Genomic DNA, 20,786 nt, shown 5'->3' on the forward strand with positions numbered 1-20,786 from the left:
CCCCACCCTCCCTCCGGCTCTAAACCGAGGGCCGATTGGCGAGCCGATCGGCCCTCGCCGCTCTGGCCCCCCCTCCCTGTTCACCGCTCGCCACTTCCCTCCCAAGCAGTGGCGGCAGTTACAGAGCGTCTCCTGCGCACGCGCAGGAGATGCTCTTGCACTTTCGGGGGGATTTAAACATCCCCCCGAATTTTTTTCAACTTTTTTTATTTTTGTGCACACGTGGGGACTGGCCCACGTGTGCACAAACCTCCCCCGGCCCCCCAGCTGCCCCCAGAGCGCTGATTTAGCGATCCGCACTCCGGGGGCAAGTTCGCTATTAGATATATAGATTTTACTCATATAAAACAAATACAGCTTGCATTTTGCAAGCACAGATACATACATATTTCTGGCTATGCAAAATCCCCATCCAAGTCTGATTTAACAGAATACCCACAAGCCAGAATTCCAAATTCATGTCCTCTGATTTTGCCATTAAATGTTGAACATATCCCATTTTTAGTAACCAAGGCCTTTTCAGTTACATGTGTACCAAGTTTTATTTACTTATTTGGAAAACTTCTATGCTACCTTCAGTACAATTGTTTACAAAAGAAAACATTATGATAAAAGTTATTAATTAAAACTCAGCATTAAAAACCCAGCCAGAGGATAAAACAACAATTTCAAAGTAGAATGGCAATATAGTAACTACTTGGTGCATATTCCCCCCCGGTTTGGAAGGTAGAGATTTCTGCACTCTTAATTGTGGTGCCTTGTCCCATTTTTGCACTTTTTCATAATTGTGGTGCCTTGAGCCATATGTGCTCTAAATTCTACATCTCTAGTTTTGTTGGAAAGTACCCCAGCCATTCTGATATCCACCACAAACAACTGAATTGGCCCCACATATTTTACATGTATAATACACAACACCCAAGAATCTGGGTAAGCCAATTAAGTTAGCCAAATGGACTTTTCAGCTTTATTCCTTTGAATGGCAGATCTCAGCCTATACAATGTCACATCACAAACTGAAACTGTGCTCAGTTTGAAAAAAAATTCAGCATGGGGGCTGCTGTTTCAGACATACAAGTCAAAAACTTCCTTGAGTCTGTGGAAGCATTTATATGGTTTCTGGTTCCATGCCGATATCTGGATACACTGACTGCTTCAATCACAACATCCAGTTAATGTAAACTGAATCTATGTTAGGGAGTTCAAAGCTATTTTGTGCACACAGACTTCTGACATTAGTAAAAAACATTCTATGAAAGCAACAATATTACTTACCTTGGACTAGTAAGATCACGAGAATTGTGGAACCATTCTTGGATCTTTGAGTCAGATGCTACTCCTACTTTCACAAGATATGAATAGGGCTCCACGCGGAAAGCCCAAAAATGCTTTCCTTTCACAATGCCAGTGTCTCCAACAATGTAGTCTAAAGTAGTATAGCAGCCTGCTTGGAGACGTTCAGCTCCCAAAAGCAGAGGGAACCCAGCCCTGTTTTCCACAGAATTCCTCCTTGCATTCAACAGGAGACGCTCACTGTTATAGCCACATTTGTCATCAAAGAGAAAGCTGAAAACTTAAAAATAGTTGTGCATATTAGAATAACATTTAATATTCAGCTATAAATTCTTAAGGGAGAAAATCAGATATCAAAAATTACAGCTTTTGGTAGACTGTATACAAGACTTTACATAACAGACTGCCAAACATTCTTAGGTAATACTGTTACAATACTTTACTGTAACGACCTCCCTGCTGCATTACTAACTAGCAAGAGGAAGGAGCTTCTCAGATTGAAAGAGTAGTAATCAAAGGATACCCTTTCCCTTAGATACATATCAACTGTAAATATAAGCAAGGAACCTGTAAGAACTTGAATGGGGATAACTTCATTTCCCCCCATATCCCCGTCTCAAATTATTTATTCTATCCCTCCTCCTGGCAGCCTGCGTATACTCTCTACCCTTTCCCTCGTCTTCTTCCCATGCACCAACCATTCAACCTTTTATCTGTCCCCCTGCCAGTTTTCATTATTTATTTACTTCATTTATACCCCACCTTCCTTCCTCCTAAATGGGATGCTTTTGAATCTGCAACCACAAGCCAGGGTTGCTCTACTTCAACTCTCTGTGGTGAAAAAGCTGCAAATTTATGTGATGAAGACCTGGTGACTACCTTTCATGCCTCTAACACTTTGGCTGATGCATGGCAATTGCTTTGAAAACTGTTCAGAAGTCTCAACTAGCATAGAAAGCAGTAGCTCATCTTTTAACAAAGCTGAGTCCCCAGGAGCACAATGAACTAATGATCTGATTTCTGTGCTAGCTTCTAACTCTCTTTAGGACACAATTCCAGTTGTTTGCTTTAATCTATTAAAAAAACACTATAAACATTCTGAGCCTAAGTATAGCTAGTCATAGCCTTCTCTAATGATCTTTTCTAATAATGTTCTCTAATAACCCTCCTAATGACAACACTTGCCTCAGGTTCAGATAGTAAGGGGCAGAGAGAGGTAGTGTTGATGTTTGTCTTAGTTCCCTGGGAACTCCTCTTAGAGACTTGCCGAAATCCAATCTATAATATATTTCAGGTGTATTTCAGGTGTATTGTAAGAACAACCAATTTAGTCTAACGTCTGGGACTTGAGGTTGAGTTGGCAGAGGGTAGAAAAAGCATGCTTTTAGCACATGCACACAGAGAAATATAAATATATCTAATTCTCAGGGTGGCCCCATCTGCGGATACTTAAATTTGGATACTGGAGCCATGAACAGACAAGACAAATCTTTCTACAAACCTGTGAAAAGCCCCAAGCTGGCAGACAAATCCAAAGAATCCAAAGAAACCCCCCCCCCCATACACAGGGGAGTTAAAAAAAAACCCTGCCAAAATAATAAAAGCAGTGCCTACACCTTTAAAAAAGGAGATATTGATGGCCATTGTGAGGGTTGCTAGGAAACCACAACAGTATTGCTAGTCATCAAGCCTTGGTTTGTAAGCAAAAGGCAGGGGGAGGACACTTTTCAGGGCTGTTTTGGCCTTTGACAAAAGACTAATCAGGACCAGGCCTGGCAGCAACCACTGGGGTGACTACACAATTTGCATGACTCACCCTACTATTCAACAGCAGCCGACACATAAAAACAAGTCTTGTGTAGTGGCTACAGTACCACCTACAGCCCATGCCCGCCACACAAGTAAATTGAATAAGTTGAGCTGACTTGGAAGTACCAACATGACTGTTATTGCCACCTTAAGGAGTACTATTAATATGAGATCTACTGTTCTAGCAACTGGATTGTTTATGATTGTTTTATTACTGGTTTTAATTGTATTTATATGTGGAATTTTTATGTAAGCCACCCTGAGCCTGCTTTGGCGGGGAGAATGGGGCATAAATTGAATAAATAAACAAACTAGGATTTGGGAGACCCAGATCAGAATCAGCATACTGCTGTGGAATGGGAGACTTTGGGCCAGTCACATATTCTCAGCCTAACCTGCCTGACAGAGTTGTGGTGAGGATAAAATGAAGGAGAGGAGAATTATGTAAGCTGCTTTTCATCCCCATTTGAGAGAAAGGTGGGGTATAAATGAAGCAAATAAATAAAACTGAAGGCTGGTGTGCAGGGGAAACACAGTATAACGGTTGGCTGGCAAGTGGGAAGGGAGCAGGAAAAGGGAGGAGAATATGAGGGCTGCCAGGAGGAAAGAAAGGGATACCAGGAAGGGGATACAGAGGAAAATGAAGTGACCCCACAAGTCCGTGTGTATTCCTTGCTTGTAATTTTCTAAAAGAAGAATTGTAACCTCCCAGAGCCAGCAGTTCAGAAGTTGCTTAAATGACTTACTATACCTGGAGCTGGTGGAGTGTGCAAGATAACTTCCCTGCTCCAAGGGCTACAGATAGATCCTTTATATCCTCTGACTCTGAAAGAATAGCTGCTATTAGTGTCAAGGTCAGAGATTACTTTGCTCTTGCTGAAAACTTCAGTCTCTTGCCATGCTGGGTTTGCCTCTTCTTTATTAACTTTACGGTATTCAAGGATGTAGGTGTCAGCTGAACCTGTGCTCTGTGGATGATCCCAACAGATCAAAGCTTTATTGTACATTTTGCTCTGTTCCTCATTGATCTCTGGTATATCCACACCTAAATTAAACATACAAGAATATTTTTGAGAGTTCAAAAGACAGTTGAATTATTTAGTAAGATTAATAAAAGCATCATCATCCTAAATATATTATAGGAGAAGTTCCTGTTATTTCACAGAATGAAAAAACTGATACAGTTTACCCTGCCCTAAGTTATCCATCCCCAACAGCAGCACTGCTCATACCATTCCTCTTCCACCTTGTAAGAAGGCTCAGAATAAACAACGAAAATGCTTGTCTGTTATCTTGGGAGTCACATCACCATTCTACATAACATAAGCTCATCAAGAAAAAGAAAAAAAAACCCTTCAACACACGTAGACATAAGTGCTTACATACATCTAATAAAGGGAGTTTTGACTCTCTAAACCTTATACCCCCTGAAAACCTTGTTGGTCTCATAAGGTGCTACTGGACTTGAATCTAGCTCTTCTAACTGCAGACCAAACTGGCTGTCCTCCTGACACATTGTGGTTGGTCTGATCGTGAAGCTCAGTCTATTTCTCAGATGCCCACGATCTGCTTTTCTTCACACTTTCCCAATTCATGATTATGCCTCTGTATGTCACTAGTATTATGATATTCCCATAAATTATACAGATTTTTGAAAAATGGAAAAAACCAGACCAGAGAGCAAATTCGTTTGGAAAGAAAATACTTATGACTAAGTGCAGGGTGAGGGGAAGTCCCTCCTAGTAAACTTACCACTTGAATGAAAAGACAATTCTGTAAGAGCCTCCTGTGGTTTTGTTACATCAACAACAAAATCTTCAAAAGAAGCTTGTGCTGCAGGTCTGAAGCTCTTCAGAGATTCAGTAGCTTTCTGAATTCTGCATGGGGGAAAAGTTTATTCACCAGATATATATACAGATTTTAGAAAATCAGACAAGAGTTTTCAAAATGGTAATGCTCCCAAATATATCATGCTTTCATTTTACTCGTCGTGTAATCATTTCCAAAATGTGTCTTTTTAAATAGAAGCACTGTCAGCTGAGCACTCTGCAATACAATCCTTTTTTCTTTTTTTTTCTTTTTTTTGCAATACAATCCTAACCAGACTTACACCCTTTCTAAGTGCTTTAAAGCCAACGGGATTAGAAGGAAGGGTTTAACTCTGTTTAAGATTGCACTGTTAAACTGAATTAAGAAGTTGAAGGTTATTCAACTCATGACCACACAGAAACTCTCCTGTGCAAACCCCATTAAAATGAATAAGCTACACAAGAGTTCCATGATCTTAAAACACACGGCTGAATCCCAAGCACCCATGGATGAGCAGAAAGCATTTCCACTGATGCATTACAGGGCATCAATTTCCCCTTTCCAGCTGCAGCCACTCTTAGTGCACGGAAGACCCATTGTAGAAGGTACTATGACTTTCAAAATCAGCTGGGGAGAGAGGGGTCAGGAAAACTATAGAATATACACACACACATTTTTTTCATCACCACAGTAAATATTAGGCACGATTTAAAGAATAAGTAAACCCATTTGAGAAGATAAATCACGTACCTATCATGGAGCTGTTTTGCTGTCTGAACAAAGCAAGACTGGTCTGTTTCTTTGAGAACTTCTTGGGCATATCCCACAAGGCCATTATTTTCTAAAAGTCCCTGATACTCTTCTCTTTGAGACTTCAATTTCTCCAGTCTTATGGTTTTGGAAGCTTCAATAGCCCTGAGTGCAGATGCTCTCCTTTCTTCTAAAACATCAAACAACTTATCAAAACTGTTTGATGCTTCTTCTTTAGCTCTTTCACCATTGCACTATTTAAAAATAAACACAGGTTTATTTATACTATCAAGGTAGACAACATTCTTGGACTGTGCATTCAAAGAATGCAGTGCCTTTTCAGGAGGCTGGTGTGCTGGCAAGCGTGGGGGGGGGGGGGGGGGGAGAGAAGAAAATGGAGTTACACTGGGAGCAAGTTGAGCCCCGTCAGTACAAGCCTTGCCTGTCGTCTTCTCCCATGCACTGCTAGTTCCTCAGCAGCACACCTCAGCTGCATGAGTGGAGAACAAGGAAAGCAGGCTGGCATGCTACTGTTTGGCATGCACATTGGAGACTGCCTATCCCTCCATTGTAAATTAATGCTTAACGTCATGAAAACAATTTTCATCATTAACTACCAGAATGATGAAATAGAAAATCTCACTGTTTGATGCCAAGTACATTTACAGCCTGATGCTATGCATGCTTACTTAAAAGCAAGTCCTACCAAGCTCAACAGGGCTTGTGTAAAGGATTGCAGCCTCATATATTTTACTTTCTAAGTTACAGGGGGACAGCAGTCAGTTCAGTTTCATTAAAAATGAAGCAAGTGTTTATGACCGACCACATACGTGCCCTAGCCAGAACGTAGAGTTGCTCTTGGCAATTCAGATATCACAAAATCTGCCAAGAGGTGTTCCTGTGTTAAGATGGAATTGTGAGTTTCTCAAAACAGTTGTGAGACATTTGAAAACAGAAACCAAGGATTCGAGCTAACCTCTAATACTAAAGAAAAAAATTCCCAGGTTTACATATTTTGCTTCATTGTCATAGAAGGCTGGCTCTTTATAGCAGTTCAAGTGTACAACTTCATATTCATTGTTTACATATTTTGCTTCATTGTCATAGAAGGCTGGCTCTTTATAGCAGTTCAAGTGTACAACTTCATATTCATTGTTTACATATTTTGCTTCATTGTCATAGAAGGCTGGCTCTTTATAGCAGTTCAAGTGTACAACTTCATATTCATTGTTTACATATTTTGCTTCATTGTCATAGAAGGCTGGCTCTTTATAGCAGTTCAAGTGTACAACTTCATATTCATTGTTTACATATTTTGCTTCATTGTCATAGAAGGCTGGCTCTTTATAGCAGTTCAAGTGTACAACTTCATATTCATTGTTTACATATTTTGCTTCATTGTCATAGAAGGCTGGCTCTTTATAGCAGTTCAGGTGTACAACTTCATATTCATTGTTTACATATTTTGCTTCATTGTCATAGAAGGCTGGCTCTTTATAGCAGTTCAGGTGTACAACTTCATATTCATTGTGCCCCTCAAAATGAAACAGATTGAATACTTACAACAATCTCAAAAATGTATAACTAAGTATTTTAGTGATAGCCACTTTCCTTCAAGAAAAAACTAGATTTTTAAATTCCATTATCTAGTTCATTATACTGAGCAGTGCCAGCCTGTCAACAAAAAGCAGCACCTAACCCTAGCTATCTTACAGAAATTACTATGAATACTTTGTTTTTAAAATAACAGCTACATCATAAAGCAGTTTGGCTATACCAGTAAGCAAATTCTTACCTCTGTTTCTTTCATTAAAAGACCAAGTTCTGTAATCTGGCTTTTTACTTGGCTCTCCTTACTAATGAGGTATTCTATATCCTTTGAAAGCTTCTCCTATTATAAATATAAGCAACACTAATTAGAAAAAATAAACTGTACTTATACATTTTAAGTTAATCTATAAATAAGAATTCCAAAGCTCTGTGCTTCGTTACTTTTGCAGTAGACCTTATGAATCAACAGTGAACATGTCCCATTCTATAAGTCACTGTGTTGTTTATGGATCATAAGCCCAGCAACCATTTTGGAGCTACTGAAACAGCTATCACTGTGCAGGTAACACAGGTAAGAAAAGATTTTTTGAGAGAAGAACTAGGCACAACTTGTAAGCCACCCCTAGTTCTTCTCTCACCCGTTAAAGTTCTTCTCACAATCCTCACACAATCCTTACAGGTCTTTCTGCCATCAAAAGGCAGCTATGCAACACCAGCTTTTGTGTTCTGGACCTGCAAAGCCCAAGGAAGGGGCAAGCATGCCCCCCTCAGGCCATTTTTGCTGGCAAAAACAGCACTGGAGAGAAGCCTGAAGCTCGTCCATCCCCTTCGCAGAGTTTGGAGCTGCACGGAGCAACTGAGAGGTTTTTAAAGGTACATGTGACCAAGAGCAGGGTCAGATATCTGTGACCTGACTTGTGTCACATGTAATGTGTATTTTGGTCCTTAGAGTCTGAGTGCCTGAGTGCTAACTCTGAACTCCTACCACCAAAACTACCGATCCTAGAGTAAGATATATTTTATACATAAAAACTATCAAGTATTTGAAGTGTATGTTCCATCAAACCTGACATGAAAACCTTTATCAATTGGTAGGTGTTCAAATATAGTTAAAACATGCATGATTTATGATGAGTTAAAAATGAGAATTTTACAAGTCATACTTAGGGTTGACAATATTCAATAAAAGTAATATATCCAGTTGTGAAACAAATGGATTGGATTCCATCTAAAATTCCTGGACACAGCAGGACTTCCATACATAGAATCCAGACTTTCCTGCCTCCCCCACTGTTGCTCCTGGGAATGAGGGAATCTCAGAAGCAGTATGAAGGGTAAGCTGGAGGGCTTCCATACTGCTATGGGGGAGTGTGAATAAGCAAAAATCATCCACCTTGCCTGCTCAGATCTCTTCAACAGGATCCAACCCACTGTATTTATTTATTTACTGTTAAAGCCAGCAGAAACCATCTTAACTCTAAAGCACTTAGAAGGAAGATGCCATGACTATTTCAAAAATATGGCTGGATCGAAAGTACAGTGCTTTAGGGACGTTAGGCCTATGCAGAGAGTGATTACAATGTGGAATTCACTGCCAGGGGATGTAGTGATGGCCACAGGAACAGACAGCTTTAAAAGGGGATTAGACAGATTCATGGAGGATACGTCTATCAATGGCTACTAGCCATGGTGACTGAGGGGAACCTCCACATTCAGAGGCACTAAACCACTGAATCTCAGTGCCAGATGCTAGGCGGCAACATCAGGGGAAGGTCTTGGGCTCTATGCCCTGCTGTTGGCCCTCCAGAAAAACTGGTTGGCCATTATGTGAGACAAGATGCTAGACTAGATGGACTACTGGTCTGATCCAGCAGAGCTCTTTCTTATGTTCCTCAAACAGCAATTCTCCCAGCCTCATGGCAAACACTTTCATAAATTAACAGGAATTTTAAAAAAGTTTCTATGAGGCGCTGATAAGAAAGGGTCTGCTTTCTTACAACGAATGTCCAAATGCTTGTGTATGGCTAAAATAACTGTTTGACCATTCCCATTTACCTTGAGTATTTTGTAGGCACTGCTCATGGTAGTCACTCTGTGATTTGCATGTGTGCCACCCAGTTTGCAAAGATGACAAACAGGCCTTCTGCATATTTCACAATACATATTTACTCTCTCCATTTCATGTTCTGGACACATCAAAATCTGACAAAGAAAAACACCAGAATATAAATTTACTTCAAGAAATGCAAAGAAACATATGAGTACTAGTTTACTGGTCATACTACTGCCTGTATTAACATAATCTGATTTTACATATTACAAACTGGATCCTACAACTCTATTCTGCTAACAGTGAAATCTCCCCACCAGCAGAACACACTCCTCCTACCAACAGCAGGTTCTGCCAGGAGAGGAACAGAACCATTGGCTCTAAGCATATACAAACAATATCAAGAAAAATTTATTTTAACAAAATCAAGACACTGAAATATGGCTACTTTGTAATAAATACAAGTGAATATTATCTTTAAAAATCATATAAGCCATCATAGCTGAGTGTCATCCTATTAATTTCTTGAGGGGGAAAAAGTGACTCAAAAGCATATAACAGAAAGAGTCAAGTAATATGGCTGATCAGTCTTCAAAATCTGAAAACACAAAAGGGGTGGGATTTGAAAATGACAAAAAGATGTTTTCATCAAAGAAACCAGCCATGTTCTATAGCCATTAGGGATGGGCACAAACCAGGGAAATGGCAGATCATGGTGGTTCATTGGGTTCCATGAACCATGAACTTTTAAAAATGTTTCCATTTGCCAAACCAGTTCATGGTTTGTGCAGTTAATGAGCTCAGGAGGTGACAGAACACCCCCCCTTGCAATGCCAAACTCACAGGGAGTCTTCAGCAGGCTCTCCTCCAACCACCCTCCCAGTTTGATGAAGATTGGATTTTTAAAGAAAAAAGGAGCTTTCCCCACCACCACCTGGCACTGGCAGAGAAAGCCCAGTAAGTGTGTGGCTCAGGTCCCTGAAACCACAGCAAGGAACACCTTCCCAGCCAGGAGAGGTGCTTAAAAAACTGTCCCACTCTGTGAGCAAAAAAAAGAATCCCTCAAAGCCTCCCCTCGAATTAGCCAGCAGCAAGCAATTATTCTTCTAACTGTCTCTCACTCAACGACTAACTCATCTCCTCCTGCTGTAAAGTGAAAACGGCTGAGTCAGGGAATGGTACAATTTGCTACCATAGAGACAAATGGGAGCACCGTGGTTGGCTGCCAGAGCGACCAATCAAACTATGGACAACTACTATGGGTGTTTCTGGGGCTCTCCACAAGTCCACCCCCAGCACTGCCTGGGAATTGATTGAAAACCGCTCTAATGAACCACCTGAACCTCCATGGGAAAATAGTGGTTCATTGTTGGTTTGGGAACAGTGCAAATAAATGAACTGGGTCAAAATGAACCACAAACATGCCCGGTTCGAGTAAAAATTCAGTTTGTTTTGCAGTCTGTGCCCGTCCCTAAAAGCCATTCAACACTATTTACCTGGAACTTCTGCCTCGTTAATGACTCACTAGAACTAACAGGAAAGTATCTCATTCTTCCTGGTAAAGTTCACATATTTTAATAACATTCTGTAGTTAGCTTGTTCATTATATAAGCTATAACATGTTGATTTGATTCAAACTCCAGATGTGTAATTTGGACCTGAAAAATCACCCATATGGGCCTAGAAATGTGAAGTCCCGGAAAAAAAACAGAAATTTTTTTCCTGAACCCTTTTTTGGTTTTTTTCCAAAAAAATGAAAAAAGAAAAGAAATTGATTATGGAATGTTTTATTTTAACATGATGAATAAAATATTTTAAGACAAGGTATTCAAATATTTTTCAAATCATTTCTAAAAAATATGTATCAGACTGATCCAATTTCTGTGCACTGAGGACAAGCAAGTCCTAGGTTACAAACTGAACTCTCCAATGCAAGAACAAGATGCATTTCTTCCTTTAGGAGGTGCTATTGTCACAAGAAAAGAAAAAGGTTTCAGTTTTGTTTTTACATGTGGGTGGGTATTCTGATTGTAATAATTGTTTGGATACACTATATTTTTAATATGCTAGTTGTGATAATTTCATGCCAAGTAAAAATGTCCATAGTCATATTTTATGTTCCTAAAGTAACAGAATGACTTTCAATCTGGAAAAGAAAAAAGAAGGTAATGTAGCATTTTTCATTTTTTCCGAAAATTTCAGTTTTTCCCTGGGAAAAAAAAACAGGAAAAAACTGGGGCTTCAAAATTTCCACAAATTTTACATCTCTATATGGGCCTCAATCTCAGTCAGGGCCAATATTCTCAAGTGTCAACAGAATATCAACAAAACTTCCTAGTATAGCAACAAGCAATGAAGATGTACTTCACAGCAAGATAGATATATGTGACTGGGGGGAATGCACAAGTTCAAAGAAAAACCAGGATACCGTTTTTAAACAAACAATTATTTCTCATTTGAAAATAACCAGGATGATAAACTCATGTATAGTGAGACTGCAAACAGAACAGCAAGATGAGAAAGCATATTTTCCATTAGTGTCTTACATAAGTCCAAGCAGTGATTGTCTAAGGTAACACATTTTCTTCTAGCAATAGTTCCAAGATTTTCATACAGAAACTATCCAGTTAAATTGTAGATATGCCTTTGCCTCTCATCAAGTTACAACGACCTGATTCAGTATATTTTAATCTATACAAGAAACTGCATTGAACAGTCCTTAGACAATAACAGAGATACCTGGAGACAAATGGAAATATTAAATTTCATAAAAATATTTTTCCCTTAGAAGAGGAATAAACATATTTTTCTTAATATAAGGGTACTTGCTCTTTAATCAAATTCCTTATTTTTCAGTGCTACAAGGGTTTCTTTTTGAATTTTGATTACACCAACTCTTACAGTGAATTTCTGTCATTACTAACCAGAACACTGAATTGGAAGATGTTATTGTTAAAGTTTAATAGCAAATCCACACAGCCTCAAATTTAACGTTATAAGGTTAATTCACTTAAGGGGATTAGTAGCAATTACAGGATCCCATCTGGTTGTTTTTATAGCAGAAAGAGTAAATAACCATTTAAAATAATTGTCCTCCGGAAGTTTGGCAAATACAAACTTATCCAATTACCATGATCTCATTTAGGATTCTGCCTTTCCAATCAGCTGGCACAACCTTTGGTTATGTGACTCAGTTATAGACCTGCAACCACCGGCAGGCACTTCCACTCATGGGGGAAGATTCAATCTCCTGTTGTCACATCATACACCATTAAAAGATTTCCCTAAACATCAGGAGCAGCTTTTCTGAGAGCACAGAAGGCTGCAGCAGGAAGGAGGGCAGGAAAGACCTCTGTGTACATAGAACAGCATCTGGAGGGGGGGGGGTTTGAATCTAAACTGATGTTTAGTCTGAAGAAAAATACGAGACCCTGTGTGATTCGATACCTAGAATGTCAGACTGACGGGAAAACCAGGGTTCAAATCCCTACTCTGCCATGAGGGCGACATTGGGCAGATTAATCTCTCAGTCTAACCTATCTCACAAACTTTTGTGAGAATTAAATGAGGGGAGAAAATCATGTAAGCTGCCTGACCTCCATGAATGATGGATGGGATAAAAATGAAGAAGTCAGTAAATAAATGAATTTAGGAAAAGTGGGAAAAAAGCAACCACAATTATTTCAGTGTCGGAAACTAGCAGCAGGTTACTAACCATCTGGGAAATGAAACTGGAACAGAGCCTCAATAAAACAGTGAAAGCAAATAACCTCATTTGTTTTACTAAACTTCATAGGCTAACATACTTTGCATAGCAAATTTTAATCTCAGGCTTCATTAGACAGACCCACAGGGGAACAACAATTCTCATTCCCATTCACCTCCTCCCTATGGGCCATTTTTGACATTAAATTAAAGCAGAGGAAAGGACATCCACAGTCCTGCCATTGTAAAAACAATGTCTATGAAGACACCAGAAGACAAATTTAAAAATTAAGATACTGTTGTGTAGCAGCAGCCACCAAAGCATCCATTAGGATTTTGGGATCTCCTTTAATTCTCAGGCAGATAGAAATGTAAGAAAGAGTGAGTTGGTAAGAAAAGTTTCTCGGGGGGGGTGCTATGGGTTAGGCAGAAACCCAGTAGTGGGTTAGGCAGAAACCCAGTAGTGAGATAGGCAGCCAGAAGGGGTTTTCATCTCTTTATCAGATGGCATATTGACTTAAACCTTGTCATTGGATATAGGTACAAACTGGCTCACCAATGACAGTTCATAATAATTTTTATTATTTTAGAATAAAAGACAAAACAAACATACAAACATATATGAGAGTAATCAAAACAACGTTATATCTCATAATCTACCTCATACATAGATACCCAGCTCTCTCTACCATCCAACCTACTAAAGTTTTTGCAAACCTATATTTTAACATTATATATTTTCTACTAAATAAAAATTGTCTAAGCATTTCATTACAATTTTCTATTAATATAATCAAGTGTACCTTGGATTTTCTTAAACACAACTTTCAAATTATTTTTTGTCAACTATAATATACTTTGTTTAAAATGTTTAACTTGATCTTCCATTACATAGATTTGGACTTAAAATAATTAAGCCTATTTCCTTAGTCTCTCTTAAACACTTGTAATTAACTCCTTTTGTTAATACAATTGAAATTTCTACTATCATTATGTGCCATGGTTTTTCACTTTAAATTTAACTTCCACTTAATATCTTTAATATGAAACAATATGCTATAATTACACAAAAACACATTACATCATAGCTAGTCTCAATCAGATACATACAAATAAGTTCCCTACTACCCCAGCCTTACATACCTTTATTTAAAAAAATAAAAATAAGTATGTTTCCCTAGTTCCTCTTAAAGATTATTAGTTACACAATCTTACTAATACAGTCTTCTGATATCATCTTTTGCAATATCTATTTGAACATTCTGAATTTATCTTCCAATATCTTTGATATAAATCAATGCTCTAGATATGCGCACAGACAGATTCCAACAAAGCCATTGTCAATCAGTAACCATACAAAGGCATTTCTTAAATCAAACTTATGTATAGAACTTAAGTCTTTTCGTCTTCTTCTGGTTCCCTCTCTTCACCAATGTCCTAATTCTATGTCTCTAGTTTATATAGGTGGAAAAACTTTCTTTTAAGATTCTCCATCTGTATTCAATTCTTGACGTAGTTGAAGATTCCATGGGTTGCTCTTTATCTTCTCTCTGGATAATTTTTTTCCTTTACTGTTTTAAAAATTTCATTATTTATCTGCTTTTTCATAGCTCTATTGTAATCCTCTGTCAAAGCTTTCTCTTTTCTTTTTGGTGTATTCTTCCTTCTATAGAACGCATCCTCTTGCTTGTAAATTTGATCTGTATCTGTCTCTGTACCTTGCTGGGATTTTTTTATCTCAATTGTAGTTTGTGTTGATATATTTCCCCCGTTATCTTGTGTTAACTCAAAAGCTTCTTGAACTGCCAAATTAATTGTATCCGAGATTATGTACTTAAGCTCCTCCCAAGACATCTGTTCCAAAGTAACCTCCGTATTGTTTTCTGCAGCTGTCTCATTCAGCAGTCTTCCATATGTATTTTGTGCACTCATTTTAGCACAGTAGCAAAATCCAACTCAACTCAGCAAAACAAAGGTCTCTGAAACTATTTTCCAATAGTCCCTAGAACATTAACTGTATTTCCGAGATAAATTCTACGGGAGATATATTAACCACCAGGAATCTTTCAACATGGGTCAGATGTTTTGCCTTTATGGAATGGAGCCTGCGCACAATAAACTGTTATAGTTCCCACAGTAAGGCTGATATGATAGAAAACATAAATTGAGATAATCAGTTTTAAATGACCCTCTTTCTTCCGAAGAAAAAAAAATTATCCTTTTGACAAGATATGTTCTCCAATAAGTTTATTTCTCTTTAAGAAGCTGTGTATAAATTCCATATAACATCTAGGTTCAGAAGCCGAGAAAAATCCAGAAAAATCCAGGGTTTAAACAAAGTTATACTCCAGGAAAAGATCTTAAAAACTCAGACAACAGTCTTTGTATCTCTTTTGCCCCAAACAGAGAAATTTTTAGTGCAGTTTTTCTTTGTTAACTTTTCGCAGCCGCTAAAAGGGGGAAGATAGGGAGGAACTTCCACACCTCCTTTCCTTGTCCTTTTAAAAGCTTAAAGAGGCATAACCAAACAATCATTGGGATCCGGACAAGCCTGGACCCCCTGCTTAGGACGCAGAGATTCACTGGTTCCACGGGAGCTCTCCCGGGACCGTGCGAATGTGAGACGCCACAAACTCCACCTTTTTCAACAACGAAAGTTCATGATGAATGTTGGCCAGTTCATGGATTGAAGAGAAGTTTGTGGAAGGTCAGCCAGCACGAACCTTCCAGCAGTTCATGAACAGATAGGTTTCCAGACACACTGTTTTAGCTCAATCTAAATGTTTATCAAACTTCGAAGTGGGGGGGGGGGCAGAACTTGGAAGGCATGTAGAGGAGCATCCGGGGAAGGTCCCCTGCAATGTCTCTTAGCTTGCACAGGATCCATTCTATACACTCCCAAACCTCCTAAACCCGTGCCTGTCAAAATGACCGCCTGGCAATGACAGGCAGTCATTTTGATAAGTGTAGGTTCAGGAGGTTCAGGAGTGTATAGAACGAATCATGTACAAACTAGAGACACCAAACTCACAGGAGATCTCCAGCTGACTCGCCTCTGCATGAGGATTGGATTTACAGTTACAGTCCTCCCAAAGAAGGTGCCCTCAGGAAAGTGCTTTCTGGGGAAATTGCAGGTGGTTTTTTTCTAAGTATGTGTTATCTTTATTTATAGATTGGTTTATTGAATGTTGTGAGCTGCTCGGAATCCAAGGACCTAGGGGAGGGGAGGGGTATAAAAATGAATAATCACTGCCATCAATGCTAGAAAGTTGATCTTTTGGAGAAAGATAAATTAGTGTATATCCAGCTATCCATGTACTTCCCAGAAAGAACCTTCCTATTTCTCCCTCCTGCTGCAATCCACCAAGGCCATTCACCCCCCAATTATTATTCCAGGAGGGAATCAGGAGATCCAGAGAAATATTACAGAGGAGACTTGGCAAAAATTGTCACCCCTATTTCCACAAATCAAAGTGCTGTTCTATTGGAGAAACTGCATGGTAGGATGCATGCTACATTCTGCTGCATGCACACATACATACCATATAGCTTAATCAATTATAAGGTCATATTCCCCAAACATCTTAATAAAGTTCACAAGCAAAACTAGACTACCTTGGAAATGCACGTGGCCAGCGGCTTATCTGCAAAGAGCTAATACTATGGAAACCTTTTGGAATATACTCTCCCATACCTTTTTATTCTAAATTCTGGTATATTCAGGTCTTCCCAGACCAGGCCAGATAGCCAAAGGAAGTGAATGCTCTCCTATTAATCTCCAGTGATAGCAAGAAAACTGTGCAATAGCTGGGGTTTCTTTTTTAAAGACCAGCCAAAATAACAGAACTATGCACATCACTAAACAATGCATATTGAAGTTCTCTAATACCCTTCATCAGGCTACATGTTTAAGAACATAATCAGTTTCAAAGCATGGTGGCAAAGTGCAGAGTTTGCAGCTGTAGTCTTCAAATGGAAAACAAAATATGCTGATAACTAAATTAGATTAGTTTAGGTGATGTTACTGGAAACAAAACAGATTTTTACATTGCACTGAATTGATCAGATAAATTACAGAAATAAATGGGCACTTTCAGGTTATGCAGCTTGATTGGTTATCACTCACTAGGAACTCTTTGACCCAATTGTATATCCCACAATCCTGATCAGCCATTCATTTGAAATCGTAATTACAAGGCCTTAGCACATCTATATGCACAAACCAAGAAGCTAGCAGAGCTAAATGGACTCATTTTTTGTAATGTTAACATGTTACCGGGGGTGTGTGTGTGTGTATCTATTTAGATTATGAAATAATCTTTCTGGTTCAGACCTTCAAAGCACATACCCATTTCCATTGTGCCTAATACAAAGAAACAAAATCTCCTTGAAACCATAAGTTATTTTCCTAGTATAGTTTTTAGGAGACTGGATTGGTTCCAGGAATTTATGGGGACAAGAACTGAGGACTTTTCTCTTGTTCCCCTACCACAGCAGTCCTTTCTCACCCTAGCAAATTTGATTCTAGGGTTAATACAAAGGCATAGATTAATAGCCACAGGGTGTGAAATTGCCCTCTCCATCTTCCAGCAGAGCAGCTCCACTGATGGAAGACATAGTGTGACTCACATGGCTATGGGTCCATGGGGATCCCTAATGCCCTGGGAATCAACTTCCCAGAGTAGGAAAGGACTGATGGGGGGAGCAGTAGAACCATGAAAGCCTAGAAAAATGTGGAGGGGGAAACGTTACTCCTCCCCTTCCCATCAAAAGTTCATAATTTTTTTCTGATGGAAAAGAAAGAATTTCAATTATTCTTTCAAAGTAACATACAAACAGGAATTTCGATGAATATTGTCTGGGATGCTTTTAAAGCATATGCAAGAGGATTGATGATTAAAGAAGCAACGTCTCAAAAAGCAAAGACAAGAAAAATATCTCTCAATTCTAGACCAAATTAAACAACAGGAAGAGAAGATGAAACAAGATCAACAAAATGACCAGAAAAAGATCAAACTTAAACTTCTACAACACCAAATGAACTGTCTATTATCACAAGAAATAGCCAACAAGTTAATGCAAAACAAAACTGCTTTGAAAATGCCAACAAGCCCTACTAGATGGTTAGCATACAGACTACGTAAGGAGAAGGAAAGAAGATATATAAAAACCCTTTAAAATGAAGTAGGAGAAGAGAAAAACAAATTAGAAGAGATTAAAAAATAGTGGAAATGTTTTATCAAAAGTTGTATAAAAATATGAAAGCAACACAGCAACAAATTAAGAGTTACTTTGAAGACCATAGGCCAAAAATTTGTACAGAAGACCTGAGGAAAATATTAAACCAATCAATAACGGTAGCTGAAGTCATAGATGCACTAAAAAAACAAAAAAAGGGAAAGCCCCTGGACCAGATCGACTTCCCACAGAGTTTTATCATGTCTATGAAGATCAATTGGTAAATCCCTTAAAGCTAATATGCCAAAATATAATGCATAAAGAAAAAATACTGCAATCCTGTCAAATTTATGGTTTGAAAGTGAAAGAGAAGAATATAAACTCCTAGCTTTTGCGGACGACTTGGTTTTTATTTTGGAAAACCCATTAAACTCAATAAACTGATGGAGACCATACAAGAATATGGAGAAGCAGGATTACCGATCCAGAAGAAGATTAAATACTTAGGAATAAATATAACCAATAAATGTAGCTCCTTAATGGAAAACAACTACATGGAATTTTTAAAAGAAATTAAGATTTTAAAAATTGGAAGGGACTTCAAATATCGTTAATGGGGAGAATAGCCACCATCAAAATGAATATACTTCCAAAACTGTTATTTTTATTCCAAACGATACCAATCATCCAGAATCAAAGCTACTTTAAAAAGCTGGACAAAATTAAGATTCGGTTTATATGGCAAGGGGAAAAGCCAAGGATTAAATTTAAACTAGTTCAAGAAGTTAAGAACAGTGGTGGCTTTGCTCTTTCAGAATGGTCCTTATATTATAGGGCTGCAGCGCTAGTTTGGATCAAAGATTAGATAACGCTAGATAATAGCAGACTTTTGAAATTAGAAGGCCATGACCTGCTTTTAGGATGGACCTGCTTTTAGGATGGCACGCATTCATTTGGTATAAAAAAGCCGCTACTCATAAATATTTTAAACAGCACTGGATTAGAGCCTCACTGTTAAAAGTATGGGAACAAACCCCAAACCGATTTTATACTAAGATACCAAGCTGGGTGGCTCCCTTAGAAGCCATTACAAATCCAAATGTATATCAAGAGGGAATTGTTGTAAGGTATCGTGACTTGCTGGACGATAAACAAGATCTTAAAAGAATCGAAAGCCACAATTGGTGGCAAAAACTACAAATTGAGTCTAGATTCAGTAAAGATAAACCAGTAGGTTTTTATACTACCTTCTTAGAAATATATAAGATTTTGATGCATACTGATCACAAATTTATTTTTAAAAATGTATAATTTGCTTCTAGAAGACAAAATGCACGACAAAGCGGTTAAGTCTATTATGGTAAAATAGGCTCAAAATTTGAGACACATTGTTGAACTGGAACAATGGGTTCAGATATAGGAAAAACACATAAAAATCACTCGAGCAATCTCTTTTAAAGAAAATTTCTACAAGATGTTCCATAGATGGTATATTACCCCCGATATTTGATCAAAAATAGATTCTAAATGTTCAAATTTATACGGGAAATGCCAGAGTAAAGTGGGGTCCTTTTACCATATGTGGTGGAAATGTGAAAAAGTTAAGACATATTGGGCATGGATACACGAAGTAACACAAAAAAAATTAAAAATATCCATCCCCTTTTACTCCAGAACTATTTCTGTTAAGAATTATTCCTGAACAATGTAAGAAAAATGATGTACATTTTATAATGTATGTAATTATTTCAGCTAGAATTTTGTTGGCCAAATATTGGAAGCAAACAGAAATACCGTCTAGAACTGAAACTATTAACAGAATATTAGAAGCAGCAGAATGTGATAAACTGAATTTTTATTTGAAAAATCAAATAGATCAATTTGAAAGAATTTGGTCAAGATTCTATACTTGGACTAAAATTATGATAGGAGAATAGCTAAACTGATTAGGAATTTGAGAAAATATAATTAAAATTTTCCGCTATGTTTTTTAAAAAAGTAATGTTAAAATGATGAAACAGTCCAATAATTATTACTGGAAAACATAAAAATGGCAAAATGAACTTCCTTCACCTTTTATGACCTAATGAATTTATCTCTCCCCATATTCATTTATGTTTTGTATGTATTGTATGTTTTTGTTTGTATTATAGCACAAAATAAAGAAAATTACAAAAAAAGATTGCCAAAACAATATATTATAAACAATTATAATGTTGGTGGAGTCACAACAACAACATTAATGCATACTGTAACTATAAGGCATAAGATACAATATTTCGTCCTTTGAAGATAAGACATAGTCCATGTAGTCAGTGTAACTTGATAGGAGGAGGCCACATAGTCATAACATTTTCCAAACAGCCATTGCAAAGACGCCTATTCTAGATACTTGGAAGATGCATTTCCTTCAACTTCTTCAGTTTGCCAGCTGTGTAAGTGGAACCTGATTTCAGCCATTTCAACAAACCACAAGGTTTATAGTGTAAGAAGCGAAAATGTTATGACTATGTGGCCTCCTCCTATCAAGTTACACTGACTACATGGACTTTATGTCTTTATCTTCAAAGGACGAAATATTGTATCTTATGCCTTATTATAGTTACAGTATGCATTAATGTTGTTGTGACACCACCAACTT

The 20,786-nt window shown here is 38.0% G+C and overlaps 1 protein-coding gene across 1 annotated transcript in view; it reads right to left on the reverse strand.

The window, feature by feature from the left end:
- TRIM36 (tripartite motif containing 36) overlaps positions 1-20,786 on the reverse strand; it is a 67,537-nt gene that overhangs the window by 11,972 nt on the left and 34,779 nt on the right. Inside the window, exons 4-9 of the mRNA XM_015416297.1 lie at positions 9,268-9,414; positions 7,457-7,552; positions 5,662-5,915; positions 4,855-4,979; positions 3,854-4,147; positions 1,276-1,573 (exon numbers count right to left, since the gene is read on the reverse strand). Coding sequence (XP_015271783.1) covers positions 1,276-1,573; positions 3,854-4,147; positions 4,855-4,979; positions 5,662-5,915; positions 7,457-7,552; positions 9,268-9,414 — 1,214 coding nt within the window. The remainder of the gene's footprint in view (positions 1-1,275; positions 1,574-3,853; positions 4,148-4,854; positions 4,980-5,661; positions 5,916-7,456; positions 7,553-9,267; positions 9,415-20,786) is intronic.

Source organism: Gekko japonicus, unplaced genomic scaffold (genome assembly GCF_001447785.1).
Source record: "Gekko japonicus isolate JY-2015 unplaced genomic scaffold, Gekko_japonicus_V1.1 scaffold692, whole genome shotgun sequence".
NCBI lineage: Eukaryota > Metazoa > Chordata > Lepidosauria > Squamata > Gekkonidae > Gekko > Gekko japonicus.